Source organism: Macaca thibetana, chromosome X (assembly GCF_024542745.1).
Source record: "Macaca thibetana thibetana isolate TM-01 chromosome X, ASM2454274v1, whole genome shotgun sequence".
Lineage (NCBI taxonomy): Eukaryota > Metazoa > Chordata > Mammalia > Primates > Cercopithecidae > Macaca > Macaca thibetana.
The window spans coordinates 18,651,291-18,672,215 of NC_065598.1; the positions used below are offsets into that span (position 1 = coordinate 18,651,291).

General features: G+C 43.5%; 2 protein-coding genes across 2 annotated transcripts in view; one reads left to right on the forward strand and one right to left on the reverse strand.

Moving 5' to 3' along the window:
• PDHA1 (pyruvate dehydrogenase E1 subunit alpha 1) overlaps positions 1-20,925 on the forward strand; it is a 563,563-nt gene that overhangs the window by 211,618 nt on the left and 331,020 nt on the right. The window lies entirely within an intron of this gene.
• The window catches only part of ADGRG2 (adhesion G protein-coupled receptor G2), a 134,732-nt gene that overhangs the window by 14,549 nt on the left and 99,258 nt on the right, over positions 1-20,925 (reverse strand). The window contains exons 12-23 of the mRNA XM_050776623.1: positions 20,667-20,706; positions 20,174-20,211; positions 17,849-17,943; positions 16,320-16,386; positions 10,341-10,729; positions 7,241-7,406; positions 6,345-6,501; positions 4,690-4,833; positions 3,946-4,068; positions 2,930-2,975; positions 2,712-2,815; positions 1,489-1,610 (exon numbers count right to left, since the gene is read on the reverse strand). Coding sequence (XP_050632580.1) covers positions 1,489-1,610; positions 2,712-2,815; positions 2,930-2,975; positions 3,946-4,068; positions 4,690-4,833; positions 6,345-6,501; positions 7,241-7,406; positions 10,341-10,729; positions 16,320-16,386; positions 17,849-17,943; positions 20,174-20,211; positions 20,667-20,706 — 1,491 coding nt within the window. The remainder of the gene's footprint in view (positions 1-1,488; positions 1,611-2,711; positions 2,816-2,929; positions 2,976-3,945; positions 4,069-4,689; positions 4,834-6,344; positions 6,502-7,240; positions 7,407-10,340; positions 10,730-16,319; positions 16,387-17,848; positions 17,944-20,173; positions 20,212-20,666; positions 20,707-20,925) is intronic.

Consider the following 20,925-nt stretch of genomic DNA (forward strand, 5'->3'; position numbering starts at 1 on the left):
CCACAGCCTCCTGAGTGGCTGGTACTACCGGTACTCATTACCACACCCTGCTAATTTTTTGTATTGTATTTTGTAGAGACAGGGTTTCGCCATGTTACCCAGGCTGGTCTCAGACTCCTGGGCTCAAGCAGTCTTGCTGCCTTGGCCTCCCAAAGTGTTGGAATTACAGAGGCATGAGTTACCACGCCTAGCAATAACCCTTATGTAAGCATATCTGTCAGGCTCTTTGAGTTTTAAGCAATTTATTTTTATTCTTTGGTAAATGTCTATATGCATAAATTTCCTCTCTTTGAGTGTGTGTTTGTATGGGGGGGGGCAGGGCTTAAAACCAACAACAACAAAGAAAAAATCTGAACAGAATCGTCTGTGATAACCATGAGGAGAATTTGTGTCTGTATTTCTGTGAGATCTTTTACATGCTGACTGTTGGCCCAGACTTTTAAATAGTTTAGAGTAGACTCTACTGAGCACTCGCCCTGTTTCTCCCAAACTACTTTCAGAAGCATTGGTGCTGCTTCTCATAGAGTCTGCTATATTCAGATCTTCAAAATTTAACCAAGATTCCCATATTATTGTATGTTATTAGGTAAAATGAGATCACGGAAAGAAGAGTTTATAGCTAAATGTAATAGCATAGGAGAAGCCAGCTAATTGATGACATGTTCATGTTTATGCATGCAAAATTAGATCCGGTGAAATCATTCTGAGTAATGGCTGGCCTTATGGTTATTTAGTCTCACCAATAATATTTCCAAAGGCTCACTAGATCTGTAGTCACAGCTAGACCCTAACTTTGGCACTGAAAATAAATTTTTTACATTTTCTGATCAGTATCCAAAATCTAAATCCAAGAACTTACATATTGTTTCATTTTGTTGATGCAATAAAAATGCCTATGTCCTTCTTTTCCATTAGAATTTGTTGAAATTACCCCCAAAAAGCAACCAAAGGGACCTGTCTGGTAAGTCAAAAAGGAAAGGCTGTTTTTTAGAATGGCATTCTTGCTGCAGAGCTACACTCACTGAGTGTCTATTTTTTTCAGTAAAGCTTTTCCACCCTTATTTCTTTCCATCCCCACACCAGTTAATGTATTTAATCCTTTGTGTTTGCTCAGTATAATTTAGAAATATAATTTATTAAAGATAGTTCTTATGCTGTACATGGTGCTATGGTCTATTTTGGATTGTAAGTCTCTGGGTTTTGGGGCCTGCATCCCTCATTCATTTCACACTTTATGTCTATCAGGTACTGGGCGTCATTCTGGGGTACAAAGATGATTCTGACACAACCCCTGCCTTCAGGGAGTCCACAGACTAGTGTGAGGACACAAGCATATAAACCAAAAAGTACCATAAAGTTGATACATAGGTGCTCCACTAGCTGGGTGTACAGGGTAAAGCAGGCTGAGGAAAGGGCTTAGTTAATAAATGTTAGCAATGGAGGTGAGTGCTGAGTCCTAAATCCAAATTTCCAGTTGTGGATACTCACTCAAAAGCTACGTAGGTTACAAGAGTCACTGACAGAAAAATTGATGAAAGCCCACAACCAATATATGTAATAAACGTCAGAGCCATCGTTTGAGCAGGCAGCACAGATGTCCTAGATAGGTCCTGGAAAATGAAATAATTGCTTTTAATAATCAAATATTTTAAAATAAATACAAGACTTATGATTTATCAAGTATTCTAAGGATCCATTCACAGTCTATTCAACAAACCTATGAGGTAGGCACAATTATTACTATCAGGTAAAGATAAGGAAACTGAGACGCAGAGAGGTTAAGTAACTTGCTCAAGGACACACAGATAGAAAGTGGAGAAGCCAGGATTCAAATTCAGGTCTGGCACACTCCAAAGCCCACGTACTTGATCACTGCATTATAGTGCAATGGAAAGGAACTGGACTAGGAGCCTAAAGACTGCAATTTAGCTCCTGCCTCTTACATTTCTTAGTTCTATGACTGTGGGCAATTATCTAACAAGTGAGTCTTAATTCTGATTTTAATAAAATGACAATAGCAACTCCCCATTCTACCTATCTGGCAGGACTGTTGGGATGATTACGTAAGAGCATTTATGTCAAAGTGTTTTGTAAAAATCTTAAAGTGCATTGCAAACTAAACCATTTTTATTACCCATCCTAATCTGAATTCCTTAGTTCTCTTAATTATTTAAAAGAGAAAAACTTAAATGTAAAAAGAGAATGTGAAAAAATACTTGTCTTTCATGTTCAAGTATTTTCCTTCAGGTGCATTTGCTTATTAGAAGAGAAATCTCTTTTTTTTTTTTGAGATAGCATCTCTCTCTGTTGCCCAGGCTGGAGTACAATGACATGATTTCGGCTCACTGCAACCTCCACCTTCCAGGATCAAGTGATTATCCTGCCTCAGCCTCCTGAGTAGCTGGGACTACAGGTGCGCACCACCACGCCTAGCTAATTTCGTTATTTTTAGTAGAGATGGGGTTTCACCGTGTTGGCCAGGCTGGTCTCGAACTCCTGACCTCAAGTGATCCACCCACCTCAGCCTCCCAAAGTGCTGGGATTACAGGTGTGAGCCACCACGCCTGGCAAGGAGTAATCTCATTGGTGTATAAATCAGCCACAATATCATATGTGCTGATCTGTCTAATCCATCAGATTAGACATTGTAGTGTGATGCCCAGCTACCCCTCAGACCCAGAATTTAAGGCCACGTGGCACGGGCATATTACCAGTAGAATGCCGAAGCTTGTCAGATGGCTACAGGTACAGATGGTTTCATTCAATCTCCTGTCTTTGACGGAGCAGCCATCGTCTGACCAGCCTCCTCTGCCACCTGTTGGCATTGGGAAAAGTATCTGTCCCATCAGCAAGGCCACAGCACCAGTGACTTCACGCCCTCCCCAATTAACCCACTCAAGAGTTTGAAAAGGTTATGACTAGAACTTACCATTTCTGCCCAAGTCCCAAAATACACATCTCACTGTTAACTCATCCTGTGGTAGAAAGATAAATCACAAATAATTAATTTAGTGAACTGAAAAAAAAAAAAAAAAAAACTGAAAGGTATTTGAAAAAAAAAAAAACCTGTGGTTTTTTTTATTTCAGAATCTTAGGCTTAATTTTTGGAGAGTTCTTATTTTATATGGTCCCTAGAAGCAAGTGAGCCCTAAATAGACCAGCATTTCTTAAGCTCATCAATCGTGCATAGGAATCAATTTGGGGCCTTGTGAAAATGCACATTCTGACGCAGTGGGTCTGGGTTGGGGCCTGAGACTCTGCATTTCTAGCAAACTCCCAGGTGATGCTGATGCTGTGGGTGTGTGGACCACACTGTGAGTAGTGAGGTCGTAGATGATGCTTAGTGTGGACTGAGCTGAGAATCAGACCTGCAGCCACAGATCCCCACACACTGATATCTGATATTTCACAGTTGTTAAGAGCTTGCTTTTGCACCGATTCTTCCTGGAAATTTAGTGGTCAAAATTTTTTTTTTTTTTTTTTTTTTGAGACAGGGTCTCAGTTTGTCACCCAAGCTGGAATGCAGTGGCCCAAACACAGCTCACTGCAGCCTTGAGCTCCCGGGCTTGTGATCCTCCCACCTCAGCCCTCCAAGTAGCTGGAACTACAGGCGCCTGCCACCACGCCCAGCTAATTTTTGTATCTTTTGCAGAGATGGGGTTTTGCCATGTTGCCCAAGCTGGTCTCAAACTCCTGAGCTCAGACAATCTGCCCGCCTCAGCCTGTCAAAGTGCTGGGATGACAGTGTAAACCACCGCACCTGCCCTGGTCAATTATTAAGTGTGTTAAAACCCAATGGAGAGGTGTGATTCTAGTCCTACACACTACTCCAATTGAGCTGAAGCTTCTTTCTGCCTGATCTGCCTTTTGCCGGCCACGCCTTACAAGCATAGTTTGTACAAGGTGTTCTTGGTCAATGACCAGATGGCACTGGCCTCTCCCCACCTGGCTCGGGTTGACGTGCTTTAATGTGACTGTCACGTTTCTTGTCAAGTTCCTGACGGTCAGGTTTGCAACACTCGATGATATGACATAGCTGATCAGAGAGAGGTTCTCCAGGGAAGGATCCTGGCACATGAAGATGGCAAGGGTAAATGAGATATTGTCAGAGTTTTAGAGCTAGAAGGAACACTAAGGAATATTCTGTCCACATTGTTTATCTTACAATGTAGGTCAGAAATCGAGGAACAAGGAGGAAAGTGACTTTCCCAAGGGTTCACAATGAGAGAAACAGAGCTCGTTCCACGATACAACGCTCTAACTACTGAGCTAAACTGCACAGATTGACACAACAGGATTTTGTGAATCTTTAAAGGGAACATAGCATTAAGCCATTTAAGCTGTGTTTCCCCAAGCAAGTCACTTAACCTCTCTCTGCACCTCCATGGCTTCATCTGTAAAATGGGATAATAATAGTTCCTTCCTCTCAGGGCTGCTGAAAGGATTAGAGTTAACATTGTAACTGCTTAGGATAGTGCTTGGCAATTAGTAAATATAAATACTACGTAACTGTCAGTTACTGTTATTTATCATCACCAGTATCATTAGGCTGTGTTTTAAAATGAACTGCAGCATTTCGGCAATTCATTTGACTTACAGCAGCCTTAAGAATATTTGAGCACTAAAAGAAATGAAATGCCCTCGTCTCCAAATAAAACCCAAGCCAAAAGCAGTGAGCAGCAGTTTTACCTGAAACAAGGCAGGTGTTTCAAAGAAATTGAACTGAACCCTGGAAGCTAGCTCCATGTCATTAGCTGGTAAATTATTCATCAGCGATGAAGGAAGAGTAATTGTGCCAATACTGTTCTCAGGAGCTTGGGTTTCCAGAGAAACCTGAAAATCAAGTGGAAGATAAGAATAAATATCTGGAGCTAGTATAATGAGATGGAAAACACACCTATTAGGTTGGTGCAAAAGTAATTGCACTATTTGCCATTTCTTTTTAAAGGTAAAAACCACAATTACTTTTGCACCAGCCTAATAGTTAAGACACAGGGTTCTGTGAGGACCTGACCTGCAGCATCTCTATGTAAAATAGCTTCTACTTCTATTCCTCTGGTTGCTACTAAATTAAAGAAAGGAAGTGCAGGCCGGGCACAGTGGCTCACGCCTGTAATCCCAACACTTTGGGAGGCCGAGTTGGGCAGATCACCTGAGGTCAGGAGTTTGAGACCAGCCTGGCCAACATGGCGAAACCCCATCTCTACTACAAATATAAAAATTAGCAGGGTGTGGTGGCAGGCACCTGTCATCCTAGCTACTTGGGAGGCTGAGGGAGGGGAATATCTTGAACCTAGGAGGTGGAGGCTGCAGTGAGCCAAGATCGCACCACTGCACTCAACCCAGGGCCACAGAGCGAGACTTCATCTCAAAAAAAAAAAAAGGAAGAGAAAAAAAAAAAAAAAGAAAGAAAGGAAGTGTAATAAGGACAGGAGGCCCCAAGAAGGAAAGGAAACATTTTAAGGATGCATAGAAATAGCTGAAAAGTGCAAGATGACTGCAGATCCCAGGGAGACTGTAGCAGCAGACACACCAAGTTAGTGTCAAGTCCTCATAGAACCATGTGCACTGCACTTGTAAAAGGAAGACTGTGAAAATTCAAAAGTGAGACTTGGTTTCCTTGGGTGTTTGCAGTCCCCAATCCCTCTAAATAGGTGGACAGAAAACACTAGAAACAGGAATGATATTCAGCACCACTATATACAGCAGTGTAGTTCTAACACTTGTTATAATATTGAAATGTGATAAGTAGCTGACACCCCTGCCTACTCTTCCAACTGCCTAGAACCCTCTGCTGGATACCACCCATGCCAGCTTCCAAAATTCAGCTGCTAAAGGGTTAATGCAGGGAATAACAGGGACCTCCGACATCCTGCACCAGCCAAGACCAACGTCATCTTTTTTTTTTTTTTTTTGAGACGGAATATTACCTGTCGCCCAGGCTGGAGGGCAGTGGTGCAATCTTAGCTCACTGCAACCTCTGCGTCCTGAGTTCAAGCAATTCTCCTGCCTCAGCCTCCTGAGTAGTTGGGATTACAAGTGCATGCCACCCCGCCCAGCTAATTTTTTTATTTTTAGTAAAGACAGGGTTTCACCATGTTGTCCAGGCTGGTCTTGAACTCCCGACCTCCAGTGATCCACCTGCCTTGACCTCCCAAAGGTCTGGGATTACAGGTGTGAGCCACTGCGCCCGGCTTGATTCTGTGGTGCCTCTCTGTTCTAGATGCCAAATATTTTGAATATCACCCCAGACTATAAGCAGTAATTGCCTCAATCATGAAATACAACGGGGACTACAATCACACACAAGAGAATGTTTTTTTCTGACATCAATTACAACGTACCTGAAGATTTGCAGGGTCTTGGGCCACAAAGGTAGTTGTGTTGAAACTACTGGCATTTACTCTGATCACGGCCAGAGCCAAAGAAGGGGAGGTTAGACTTATGGTCTTGTTTGAAAAGTTCAGCTGTAGGCCAATGTCATCCACTACTTTCAGCAATCTGTAAAGAAAGGTGGGCAGTTTGTTTGTTTGTTTGTTTGTTTATTTAGAGACGGAGTCTCGCTCTGTTGCCAGGCTGGAGTACAGTGGCATGATCTCGGCTCACTGCAACCTCTGCCTCCTGGGTTCAAGCAATTCTCCTACCTTAGCCTCCCGAGTAGCTGGGACTACAGATGCACACCACCACGCCTAGCTAATTTTTTGTATTTTAGTAGAGACGGGGTTTCACCATGTTGGCCAGGATGGTCTTGATCTCCTGACCTCGTGATCCGCCCGCCTCAGCCTCCCAAAGTGTTGGGTGCAGTGGCGCCATCTTGGCTCACTGCAACCTCCACCTCCTGGGTTCAAGCGATTCTCCTGCTTCAGCCTCCTGAGTAGCTGGGACTACAGACACGCATCACCACACCTGGCTAATTTTTGTATTTTTAATAGAGACAAGGTTTCACCATGTTAGCCAGGCTGGTCTCAAACCCCTGACCTCAAGCAATCTGCCCGCCTCAGCCTCCCAAAGTGCTGGGATTACAGGCGTGAGCCACAGTGCTCAGCCTCAAGGTTGGCAGTGTAGATTTGGCAGGCCTGCTCTGTCTCCTCATTCTAAGCAGAATATAGAGTAGCAACCTGAGAAACCATGATGTACCTGGTATTTGGGAGTAAAAGACTTGGTGATATTAATCATGTGAGCAGCATCTTTGTCTTTGGAGGGTCCCCTCTCACCACCACTTCAGTTTGCTAAGTCGTACCTTTGAGCCAGAGGGGCCAGCATGTCGGGCGGGGAATGAAGAAGTTTGCTGACTTGGTTTATCATTTCTCCTGCGAGGTTAGGCTCCAGGCTGCCAAAAGACAGAGCCTTCTCCATCTGCGACACTTGGTTCTCAAGATCAGAAATACTGCTGGTGTTGACGATGTCTGTATCAAAGAGCCAAATCGTGTTATGAACACACAATGGAAAACCCACTAATAAAGATAAACGTACACAGACCCTGTGATATGGCAAACTCACCCCTGGGTATTTGCCCCAGATAAATGAAAACATATGTCTTAGGAAGACTTGTTCATGAATGTTTACGGTGGCCTTTTTCATAATAGTCCCAAACTAGAAACAACCCAAATGCCCATCAACTGGAGAATGAATCAACAAACTGTGGTACCTCCATCCAGTGAAATATTATTCCATGATAAAAACGAATTAACTTTAAATACACGCAACAGCATGGGTGGATCTCCAATTTGCCAATGCATTATGTGAAGTGAAAGAAGCCAAACTCAAAAGGCCACATAGTGAGTCTCTTCATATGATATTCTAGAAAAATCCAAAAAACTGTAGGGAAAGAGATCAGTGGTAGCCAGGGGCTGGGGTGAGGGGCTAGGTTTTGACTTTGAAGGGACACAAGGGAACTTTGGGAGTAGTAGGGAAACTTATATATCTTGATTATGATAGTGGTTACATGACTGTGAGTGTTTCCACCTGCACAGAACTGCAAAAATTTGATTTAACCATAAAATTGGATACATTTTACTGTACGTAAATTATACTTCAATAAATCTAAAAAATATAAAGCACATCAGTGTATTTAGTATATACTCATATAAGCACAAGTATGCTTGTATTTAATTTATATCATGTGTACAGGATTTTATGTGGATTGCTGGAAGCTCTTTTGTGAAAAAGAGAATATTATGGGCCAGGCACGGTGACTCATGCCTGTAATCCCAGCACTTTGGGAGGCTGAGGCAGGTGGATCACCTGACGTCAGGAGTTCGAGACCAGCCTGGCCAACATGGGGGAACCCTGTCTCTACTAAAAATATTTTTAAAAGTAGCCAGGTGTGGTGGCATGTGCCTGTAGCCCCAGTTACTCGAGAGGCTGAGGCACGAGAATCGCTTGAACCCAGGAGGCAGAGGTTGCGGTGAGCCGAAATTGCGCCACTGCACTCCAGCCTGGGTGACAGAGTGAGACTCTCTCTCTCAAAAAAAAAAAAGAATATTATGAAATCCACAGCTGGACTATCACCTGTAAGTCTGATTTTTAATAGTGTTTTTAATAGGGAAACAATGATACAAACCTGTCTTTAACAACAGACAACTCTTAATTTCACCACTTAACATCCTATTATTTTACCTATTCCAGTCAAATCTTTATGCATGTGTATTTACACTATTATAAACATGGTGTGCAAATTATTTGTTGGGCTATTTTCACCTCACATCAAGACTTGTAAATGCCCCCAAGTTTCTGTATATTTCTGTTTCTGTTCTAATGACTTACATGGTCGCATAATAGTCATTGTGTTAGAGTAGCATATCTTATTTAATCATTCCTGTCTTCTGGAACCATTAAGTTTATTCTAATTTTTAGCTCCTGGGTAACACCTCAATCTGTATCTTTTATGCATATGTCACTTTGCTTCTTGTTGCCCCAGGAATACACAGGCACCAGAGGCCACCTTGATAGTGTTTTGTGTAGCCTGTTAGGCTGAGTCTAAGGATCGTTGGGAATTAGCTTTGGGAAGGTGGGCATCTTAGGCCCAGGCTAATGAACTTCAATTTTACTTTATTCTTCATCAGTTATTTGGACCTTCCTTTGACTAGAGCCCCAATGATTTTCTAATTTGGCCGAAAATATTTATATTTATAAAAAATTATTGGCTGGGCACAGTGGTTCACACCTATAATCCCAACGCTTTTGGAGGTTGAGGTGGGAGGATCACTTGAGCCCAGGAGTTTAAAACCAGCCTAGGCAACATAGCAAGACCCCAAATAAGGGAAGGAAGGAAGGAAGGAAGAAGGAAGGAAGGAAGGAAGGAGGGAGGGAGGGAGGGAGGGAGGGAGGGAGGGAGGGAGGATATTGAAGAGAGAGCAGTGCAAATTTGAAGAAATATGAAGTCATTTAGCAGAAGCTCCTTATCTCCTGGTGATGCTAGCACCACGGTGGAGGAGGTGGGTACCAAAATCAATCTAATGTCACCAAAAACTTGGCTTCCCCCATCCTCCAAATTCTAGAGGAAGACCTGCCTCTTACTCACAGAGCTGAAACTCCAGCATATCCAGATTTCTCTCAGCTTCTTTCCCTCTTGCCTTTCTCTCTGTACCACTAAGCCCACTTTGGACCCGGGAGCCCTTGGCGGTTTCCACAGCGTTCTCACGTACACCTTCATTCTCAGCCTCATGCAGTTAGTGTGATGATTTTGATCCTCACATAGAACAGGCAGAGGCAGGAGGAGCTTGATCCAGATCACACTGTCTGCGAGGGCCCGTGCGGACCCAAGCCTGGGTCTTCACAATGTTTCTCCCCTCCTACCACTACCTTGGCTCAGTCCCAGCTCGGTCACTCCGTGACTGACTGACTTTCAGACCTGCCAATTTTTTCTTTTGTCTTCTGTCTAAACTGAGCTGCAATGTTTAATAGATCAAAAGTTTACTCTTCAGGGTGTTGAAAACAGTGTCCCAACCACCTTTTGTAGGAGAAAGAAACCTAGAAAATCTCCAACTCTATCAAGTGAGATCTGTGCTTGCCCCTTAGAGCTATTTCTCCATTATCTTGGTCAAAACAATGGAACTCAGCCACAGCCAAGAAGCAAAGTGACAACTACATGAAAGATACCTGGGAGCTAAAAAGTAGAATAAACTTAATGGTTTCAGAAGAGAGGAATGATTAAATTAGATATGCCACCTCAACACAATGACTATTATGCAACCACGTAAGTCATTAGAACATTAGAATGCCTAAAGGAAAGCTCTAGAAATCAAGCGAACATCATACAAAGAAAGGCTCAACATGGTCTTATCACAGATGTCTTGACTGGCAGATTGGCCGCTGTTCAAGTGGCATCTTACATTTACCTGTCTGGACAGGAGGTGCGCTGGTAGTGATGACATTCGCAGGGGCAGACACGGTGGGAGAGGAAAATGAGGCTTTCACAGGAGGTGGGGTGCCGGAAACATGGGTTTGGGGCATAGGGGAAGAGATTGTTTCAGACTGTGGGGACATGTCAATGACAGGGCTGGAAGCTATGGGAGCTGAAGGCTGAGGTGAAAGGGGGTGAATCTCCCCTATTGGAGAGAGCACATTGTGGGTCACAGGTGAATAATCTGGGGGCTCAGCAAAAGAGGTAGCATTGGGGACCTGGGAAAGCACAGTGGCCCGAGGCACCACTGGGATGGATTGGCTGGAAGAAAATGGTGGGCCACGTGGATGGTCAGCAAGACAGACAATGGGATCCTGCAGGTCACTAAAGGAACAAATCAGAGAGATACATGTGAGACACGAATGAGCTACAGAGGGGCGAGTCTTTCCCCTCTGGCAATCATCTGACACCGTCAAGTTGACGTAGTTACATCAGGGACATGACACTTCCAGCCTCTGCCATTTCACACCCTCTGTGCACCTGCCACTAGCCCCCAGCCCCTGCCCACTTCTACCACCTACTTCCTGGGACAGGAATGAGCAAGGAGAGATGCTCTTCTGTGACTCCCCAGTTCACTGCTGCTCTGTGGCTCTACGTCTCATGGTCACTCAATTGAGGGATCTTCTCTGTGCTCCCGGGGGAGGGGAACTGTGAAATGCCTCGTGACCCAACTGGTTTTCATATACTAGGAATCTATCTTAATCAACTTTACACTGCTATAGCCTGGCATAGTGGTAGCTGACCCATGGTAACTGACCAAGAAATGTTGGTTGAATGAAAACAATGAATCAAGCTAGGGCAAAAGGGGTGGTCCCCAGCTTCTACATCAGCTATGTCTTCAAGGTTCCTTTAGCTCAGTGGTTCTCAACCTTGGCTGTGCATGAGAACTACCCAGAACATTGTTTTTTTTTTTTTTTTTGAGATGGAGTCTCACTCTTGTCACCCAGGCTGGGGTACAGTGGCATGATTTTGGCTCACTGCAACCTCTGCCTCCTGGGTTCAAGTGATTCTCTTGCCTCAGCCTCCCGAGTAGCTGGGACTACAGGCAACCGCCACCACGCCTGGCTACTTTTTGTATTTTTAGTAGAGATGGGGTTTCGCTGTGTTGGCCAAGCTGGTCTCGAACTCCTGACCTCCAGTGATCTGCCCACGTCGGCCTCCCAAAGTGCTGGGACTACAGGCGTGAACCACTGTGCCTGGGCCAGAACACTTTTTAAAACATATATGTATATAGATTTCTGTGGCCTACTCCTCTGTGTTTGATTCAGCTGGTCTTGGGATGGGGCATGTGTATTTTCTAAACTCTCTGGCGATTTTCCTGGGCATCAAAGGTGGAGAAGTCGTCACCTACTCTCTGGCACAAGATCTGTCAGTCTTGAGAGACCTAGGGAGGAACAACTAGAGGAGGAGCAACAAATTATTACCCAGGGAATATTTGCCCAGGGAAGCCTCTGATCGATCTAGTTTTAGATGGACACTTAGAACACCAATGAGAATGTGTTCTTAGAGCTTCTCTAGGGTGAGAAGAGGGAGGAATATTAGGTCAAGGGGCCTAAAGCAATTCACATCTATAAAAAGAAAAGCCTGCTTGGTCCAGTCTGGCTGGTCACTTGGCCATAGGCCTCCCTGCATCCCCTGAGGTTTGGGGCAGTGAGGATAAAGGGGTGTCAGACAGTCAGAAACGTCATGAGTCAAAAAGCCTAGACTTGGCCGGGCGCGGTGGCTCATGCCTGTAATCCTAGCACTTTGGGAGGCCGAAACGGGTGGATCACCTGAGGTCAGGAGTTCCAGACCAGCCTGGCTAACATGGCGAAACCCCGTCTCTACTAAAAATACAAAAATTAGCCAGGCGTGGTGGTGGGTGCCTATAATCCCAGCTACTCGAGAGGCTGAGGCAGGAGAATCGCTTGAACCCGGGTAGCGGAGGTTGCAGTGAGCCAAGATTGTACCACTGCACTCCAGCCTGGGTGAAAGAGTGAAACTCTGTCTCAGAAACAAACATACAAACAAACAAACAACCTTCACTTGGGCTCCAGCTCTCACTACTCCTGTGGACAATTTACCCAACATCTCTCAGACTCCATTCCCTAAGCTGTACACTGTAGCAACCCACCTGGCCAAGTTGGGGTAAAGGTGCTTTGCAAAGTGTACATTAAATTTTCTTCAGCTTATCTGGGAGCCTGCAGAAGGTAGACCCCCAACACAGGCTCCCATTCACTGGGCTCAACTGTGAAGAGGTTGCCTTCTACTCCTGTCACTTATGCTAGTCGGAGCCCTCCATCCACTGTGAGGCACACAGGGAAGTGGCAGAGCAGTGGTGGGCAATGCCAGCAGCACATCTGAACCCCTCAGAGCACCTTGGCACCAATGCCTGGGCTCCCACTCCAAACCAGCTGACCTGGAACCTCTGGCGGTGGGCGCAGGTGCCCATTTTAATGCACGTCATTTTAATGTGCTTCTTTACTGCGGTGTAGCCTGCATAAGGTGTACTAATCTTACATTTAGAGCTTGACGAATTTTATATATAATCACCACCTAGATCAAAACAGAGCATTTCCAGCACCCCAGAAGGCCACTTTGACATATCAGTATGTTTTAAAAATACCCCAGGTATTTCTAATGTACAGTTAAACTTAAGAACCAACATATTAGAAAGACCCTGAGTGGGCATCTAATTCTGACCCAGTGGTTCTCGAACTTGGCTGCGCATTAGAATCACCCCACCCAGGAGTTTTTAAAAACCAGGAAGCCCAGGCTGCATCCTAGACCAATCTCTAAGGGTGGGAGGCAGGCATCTGTGTATTTTTAAAATTCATTCATTCATTCATTCATTCAGAGACGGGGTCTTGCTTTATCACCCAGGCTGGAATGCAGTGACATGATCATGACTCACTGCAGCCTCTACTCCCCAGGCTCAAGTGATCCCTCCTGCCTCGGTCTCCCAAGTAGCTGGGACTACAGGTGTACATCACCCTGCCCAGCTAATTTTTAAAAACTGTTTGTAGAGACAGGGTCTCACTATGTTGCCCTGGCTGGTTGTGAACTCCTGGCCTCAAGCAATCCTCCCACCTACGCCTCCCAAAGGGCTGAGATTATAGGCGTGAGCCACCATGCCCGGCTGCATTGATGTTTTTTAAAACACTCCAGAGGATTTCAACATGCGGCCAGGATTGAGAACCACTGGCACTGCTCTACAGTCTGTATATAGACCCTCGGTGCTCAAAGTGGGGTCCATGAACCAGCAACACTGGCTTCACCTGGAGAGCTTGTCAGAAATGTGGAGTCTCAGGCCCAGGCCTTACTGGATCGGAATCTGCATTTTAACAAGATCCTGAGTGATGGATGTGCACGGTGATCTTTGAGAAGTGCTGATCCAGTCAATTTCCTAATTTTACAGAGCTCTAACTCACTTCTTCATTTGACCTGAGACTCTGAAGGTTAAAAAGCATCTGCTCTTGAACACGGATACACAGCTAGTTAATGACTGAGCCCTAGCTGGACATCAGTTTCACATCCTGACCCCTTTTCTATTCCTGTTTCTTCTTCTTAACCACTCTCTGAATGGGCAGCCACTAGGGGTCAGTGGGGCTGCCTAAAAAGAGGGATGCTCTTCTGATCAGATCCCAATGCTTCCAGAAACTCTATCCCCCAAATGGGGCTCAATGCTCCAGCTTAATGAGGCATGTGAAGCTGAAAGGGGCATGTTACTCTTTACTTTTTATTGCAGAAAATGCTGCTACAAATCCTTAACTAAAGACTTTTACCTGTTCCTCAAGGCCCAATGTTTTAATATTAGTATATCTCAGAAATCTGGCCCACAAAGGGCAGACAGGCTACACTTAGCCTTCTCCTCCCATCTGAGAAGCTACACAGATTTTTTAAAAAGTCCTTTTTTTCCAAATACAATTTTTATCTGATTGTAGAAGAATATAGAAAATGCTGCAAAGTAAGAAATAAAAGAAAAAGTAAAAAAACAAAACAAAGCAAAACTCATAATGCCAGCAGGCAGGTCATTCATGGGGAATCACAGTGAACATTTTCATTCATGTCCTTCCTGTTTTTTTCTATGTATATTTCTACACACCTGTGGTCACATCATGTGTGACTTTCAGAGTCTTTTGCTATTTTGGAGCACCCCTCTCCCATTTTCCCTCCATTGGAGCAATGATTTTAAGGCATCAATTCTCAACTCTCGTTGCACATTAGAATCGCCAGCAGGGCTTATATTTTTATTTATTTATTTATTTTTGAGACAGGGTATTGCTCTGTTGCCCAGGCTGGAGTGCCGAGGAATGAACATAGCTCACTGCAGCCTTGAGTTCCTGGGCTCAAGTGATTCTCCCACCTCAGACTACAGGCACGTGTCACGATGCCCAGCTTTTTTTTTTTTCCCCCCCCAATTTTTAGTAGAAACGAGATCTCGCCCAGGCTGATCTTGAACTCCTGAGTTCAAGCAGTTCTCCCACCTGGGCCTTCCAAAGTGCTGAGATTATAGGCGTGAGCTACTGTGCCTGGTGCAGAAGGGCCTTAATGCCTAAGCTATATCCTAGACCAATTAAATCAGAATCTCTGAGCCTGGTGACTGGGAATCAGTATTTTTTTTTTATTGGAACTAATTTTAGGCTTACAGAAATACTATAAAAACAATACAAACAGTTCTGTATACCTCCCATGTAGCTTGGTCGCCCACTGTTAACATCTAACATCCAGATTAGACCCAAATGCCTATCAAAATTTAGTATATGACAAAGGTGACATCTCAGATCACTGGGGAAAAGATGAACTTTTTCATATTTAACTACATAAAATTGTTTCAAAATTTGCATGACAGAAAACATGATAAAGTCAAAAGACAACTAAAATACTGGGAGAAAATATTTGCAACATATACCATAGATATGCTTATAAAGAGCTAATATGCACAATATGTAAAGTACTGTTTTTTTTTTTTTGAGACAGAGTCTCGCACTTTCGCCCAGGCTGGAGTACAGTGATGTGACCTCGGCTCACTGCAAGCTATGCCTCCCAGGTTCACACCACTCTCCTGCCTCAGCCTCCTGAGTAGCTGGGACTACAGGCGCCTGCTGCCACGCCTGGCTAATTTTGTTTTTGTATTTTTAGTAGAGACGGGGTTTCACCAGGTTAGCCAGGATGGTCTCGATCTCCTGACCTCATGACCCACCTGCCTTGGCCTCCCAAAGTGCTGGGATTACAGGCGTGAACCACTGCGCCTGGCTAAAGTACTCTTAAATAATGGATCATATATCAATTAGAAAGACCATCCTGGCTAACCCGGTGAAACCCCGTCTCTACTACAAAATACAAAAACTAGCCCGGCCAGATGGCGGGCGCCTGTAGTCCCAGCTCCTCCAGAGGCTGAGGCAGGAGAATGGCGTAAACCCGGGAGGCGGAGCTTGCAGTGAGCTGAGATCCGGCCACTGCGCTCTAGCCTGGGTGACAGAGCGAGACTCCATCTCAAAAAAAAAAAAAAAGAAAAAGTACAGAAAAGACATGTACATGTAATTCACAAAAAGATACAAAATGGCCCCCAAGTATATGAAAAAAAGTTCAGACTCTGCCTTAGTAAGAGAAATGTTGATTAAAGTAACACTGAGATACCATTTCTCACGTATCAGACTGTCAAACGTATTTTTTAAATGACAAAACATTTAGTTGGTGAGCCTTGGGAGTCAGTGTTTTTAATGCTCCTCAGGTGGTTCTAATGTGCAGCTAAGATTTCAAACCACTGGTTTAAGGCAACCGTCCAAGTGGAAATTTACTTCATGCTGCAGAGAACTGCATTTTCCCTGAAACTGAAAGCCTTCTTTACTCCCCAAATTCTAAAACTCCTGAGCTAGCATGGTGATTTTTTCTTTTTTTTTTAAAGAGAAGGGTCAGTATGTTTGTTACATACCACTGAAGCTTTTCCAACTCTTCTGGGGAGGAAGGGCAGGGTGTCCTGACAGAACAGCAGCAGTGTTCTAGGGGAGACAAAAGGAAAAGGAACAAGAAAAATGCACGGTCAAGAACAAAGCAAGGTGGCAGCTCAGAACCATTAAGTATCATGGTTCCTACACTGCCTGCATTTAAAAGAGCAATTGTCTAAAACAGGTGGTAAAATAGATTGGACGCCGTTATATTGACAATTATATACTGTATACATAGTAGTGCTCAAAAATATTTATTGATTTTTTGGGGGGTTATATGCATGCCATACTAATCACTCTTCAGTAACTCCTAAGAGGAATTCACAAGTAAACACATCTTGGAGGACAGGATGTTAAGTGAAATAAGCCAGGTACAGAAAGACAAATACCGCATGATCTCACTCAGATGTGGAATCTAAAAAGTCAAACTCATAGAAACAAAGAGTGAAATGCTGTTTACTGGGGGGTCAGAGGTGGAGGGATTGGGGAGATATTGGACAAAGGACACAAAATTTCAGTTAGGCAGGAGGAATAAAAGAGATCTATTGTACAACATGATGACTACAGTTAATAAGAATGTGTTGTATGCTTGAAAAGAGAGATCTTAAATGTTCTTACCACAAAAAATGATAGGTATGTGAGGTAATGCAAATGTTAAATAGTTGATATAGCCATTCCGCGATGTATAGCAAAACATCACATTGTACACCACAAATATGTAAAATTTTTGCTTGTCAATTAAAAAAGTGGACATATCCCAGTAGCAATCCATTGAACACTCCAAAAAGAATTCTCCTTCTCAGCAGGGTTTATCATATTATCAAATAAGACATATTAAAACTTTATTAGCGGGAAGGGAGAGCATTAGGACAAACACCTAATGCATGTGGGGCTTAAAACCTAGGTGACGGGTTGATGGGTGCAGCAAACCACCATGGCACATGTATACCTATGTAACAAACCTGCACGTTCTGCACATGTATCACAAAACTTAAAGTAAAATAAAATAAAATAAAAAACTTTATTAGCAAGCAGGAAAAATAACCTTCTAGGGCTCTTTAAAAATTGCCCAATGGACAGGCATGGTGGCTCATGCCTGTCATCCCAGCACTTTGGGAGGTCAAGGCAGGAGGATCACTTGAGCCAAGGAGTTCAAGAACAACCTGGGCAACATAAGGAGACTTCATCTCTATTAAAAATGTTAAAATTAGTTGGGTGTGGTGGTGCATGCCTGTAGTCCCAGCTACTCGGGAGGCTAAGGTAGGAGGATCACCTGAATCTGGGAAGTGGAGGCTGCAGTGAGCTATGATTGTGTCACTGAGCCTGGTGACAGACTGAGACCCTGCCTCAAAAAAAAAAAAAAAAAAAAAAAGAGAAATTGCGCAAGGACAAAGGAGTCAAAACAGAAAGCTGTAACATATGTAAATTTATTAATTACATTTTCAATTAGAAAAATAACACATTAAAAGCCACATGAAGATTAATGCAGCAATAATAGCAATAATAGACAACTTACCCATCGGTCGAATCTTTACTCTTTCCAAAGCAGCTATTACAGCACATGCATTCATTGTATTATTCAGTTTTATTGTGAATGTACAATTTAATGTGCTGTAAAGAGAAATATACATAACCAGAATGTTACTGAATGGGAAACCTACCTACATGTTTGTAATTGCTTTTGCAAACTTAGAGTGAGGAAAGGGGACACTGATACTGTTAACTTGTGATGTCACCCCAATAAGCTTGTAAGTACCCATTTACCACAGTCTGAATTTTACCCAAAAAGACTTTATATTAAGAGACATTTATGGAGGTTCACATTCACAGATGTTGCAAACCAGAAACTCTCTGACTACACACAGGTGCTGGCTCATTTTGCCTGCCTACACAATGAACAGGCAGGGGTGAAACTTGGTTGCAGAGACAAGCAGGCACCTTGACACCTTTAATCTCACCCCCCAAACACTAGCTGGCCACTTGCCTGGTGTCTATAAACGTCTGAGTTTCCATCATGGGAGGCCTTTCACATGACAGTCTAGATGAACATCAAGATCTTTTTTTGTTTTAGACAGAGTCGCGCCCAGTTGCCCAGGTTGGAGTGCAGTGGCGTGATCTCAGCTCACCGCAACCTCCCTGCCTTCCAGGTTCAAGCGATTCTCCTCCCTCAGCCTCCTGAGTAGCTGGGATTACAGCCGTGCATCACCACACCACACTAATTTTTGTGTTTTCGTTAGAGATGGGGTTTTGCCATGTTGGCCAGGCTAGTCTCAAACTCCTGACCTCAGGTGATCTGCCCACCTCGGTCTCCCAAAGTGCTGGGATTACAAGCGTGAGCCATTGCACCCAGCCACATCAGGATCTTTCAAATCCAAAATCTTTCTGGGGCCAGGTGTGATGGCTCACACCTGTAATCCCAGCACTTTGGGAGGCCGAGGCGGGCGGATCACTTGAGTCCAGGATTTTGAGACCAGCCTGGCCAACATGCTGAAAACCTGTCTCTACTAAAAATACAAAAATTAGCCAGGTGTGGTGGCGGGTGCCTGTAATCCTAGCTACTCAGGAGGCTGGGGCAGGGAGAATCATTTGAACCTGGGAGGTGGAGGTTGCAGTGAGCCGATATTGTGCCACTGCACTCCAGTCAGGGCAACAGAGTGAGACTCTGTCTAAAAAATAAAAAATAAAAATAAAATAAAATAAAATTCTGGAAATTCTATCTAGATTATCAGATAGCTAAGAATTGAAGACATTCTCTCTGTTTCTTTCTACTTTAGCCTTGGTTTAGGTGAAAGAAAATTAATGTTGCAATAATGAAAAACAGGTCAGTGAAATGAACGAAATATGTACAGTGGATAGGGAATACAATTTCACAGAAGACTTGCCCTTATTTGTACCAATGAATAGTTTAATGAGTAGAAACTCTCATTTTCTAGGACTTTGACTGTCACAGAAGGCTCGGGGTTCAGATAGTGAGAATATTGCCCTATAAGCCATCGGTTTACACAGCCAGGATAGCCAATGGACACGATTCAAAATGATAATCTGTGCAACCCCAAATAATTGTTGGACAACCTCTGATTCACCCCTGCCTGCATGTGCTTCTTAATTTGTTCTTTTCCCTTTCTTTTTAAAACTTGTTTTCAGACAAAGTCTCACTCTGTCACCCATGCTGGAGTGCAATGGTGCAATCTTGGCTCACTGCAACCTCTGCCTCCCAGGCTTACGTGATTTTTGTGTCTCAGCCTCCTGAGTAGCTGGGATTACAGGCGCCCGCCACCATGCCTGGCTAATTTTTGTATTTTTAGTAGAGATGAGGTTTCGCCATGTTGGCCAGGTTGTTCTCGAACTCCTGACCTCAAGTAATCTGCCCACCTCAGCCTCCCAAAGTGCTGGGATTACAGGCGTGAGCCACCACACCCAGCCATGTTCTTTTCTCTTTCTTTCCAATCTTTTCCTTCCTCCTCTTTCCTTCTTTTCCCAAGCTCCATGTTATATTCCCTCTTTTTGGTCTGGCCTTCACCCTGCCTGGACCACTGGGAGCCATTTCTTGGTTATATTGGTGGCCCTCGGGGCTAAGGACACTGATGACCCTTAGCCTTGTGGAACCAGAGGTAAATGGCCCGATACTACACATCTCTCTGTGCTTGGAAAGAAATGAGAAGACAGATATGACAGAGTGATCAGTGTTTGGAAAAATAAAAATATTTAAATCCAAAATGTCATTAATATGTATTTATTTTAGAGGACCCCCTTTGCATTTGCAATTTAACTAAGACTCCTTAATACTTTATTTCTCATAAATGGAGAAATGATATTTATGAAAGTATTAAAAATGACTGACCTTTGGGCCTCTGCTGTAGCACACATTATAAAATAAGTCTGAAACAAAACAAAAAACATGTATAGACATATATGTTACTTTGGGCAGTTGGAAATATCAGAAAAGAAGACCCAAGGCTAATCAAAGAATTTTAGAATCATGAGAGCCCTTAGGGATTGTCCATTTCACATTCCTATCAGATTCCCGGCATATCATCAACGCTTTTCAGGCCATACAATCTCCGTGAGGTCACTGTTACACAAGGAAGCTCATTTTCCTGGAGTTTATATTTTAAGAAACTCTTGGTGTTACATCAAGGAAAATCTACCTCCTTGTAATGTCTACCCATTACTTCCAGTTCTGATTTTTGGAATAAAAAAACTAGTCCATTCATTCTCTTACACAACAAATTTGGAAGAATTTGAATACATATCTCCCAGGAATGCAGAACCCTATGCTTTCCCCCAAATCATAACAATAATTTTAAACAAGCTACAGGGTGCACTATGATTACCTCACTTAGGGTTTGCAGGGTTTTGTTGAGCTCTGAGCGTCTGTAACAAAATGAGAGAAATTGACATTAAGGAGATCATTAGTGATATTAAATTCAAAACATGTTAGATTTTAGCAATTAAATCAAGCACATGGTATACGTTGCTTACGGTGTTCACTTTGAAGAAACAGAGAGTATAAGAGAGTCCTATGTGGCAAGAAAATAAATTATTTATATGACAAGGGAAACCAACCAGGCGGGAGCTATGTCAGTTCTAGCC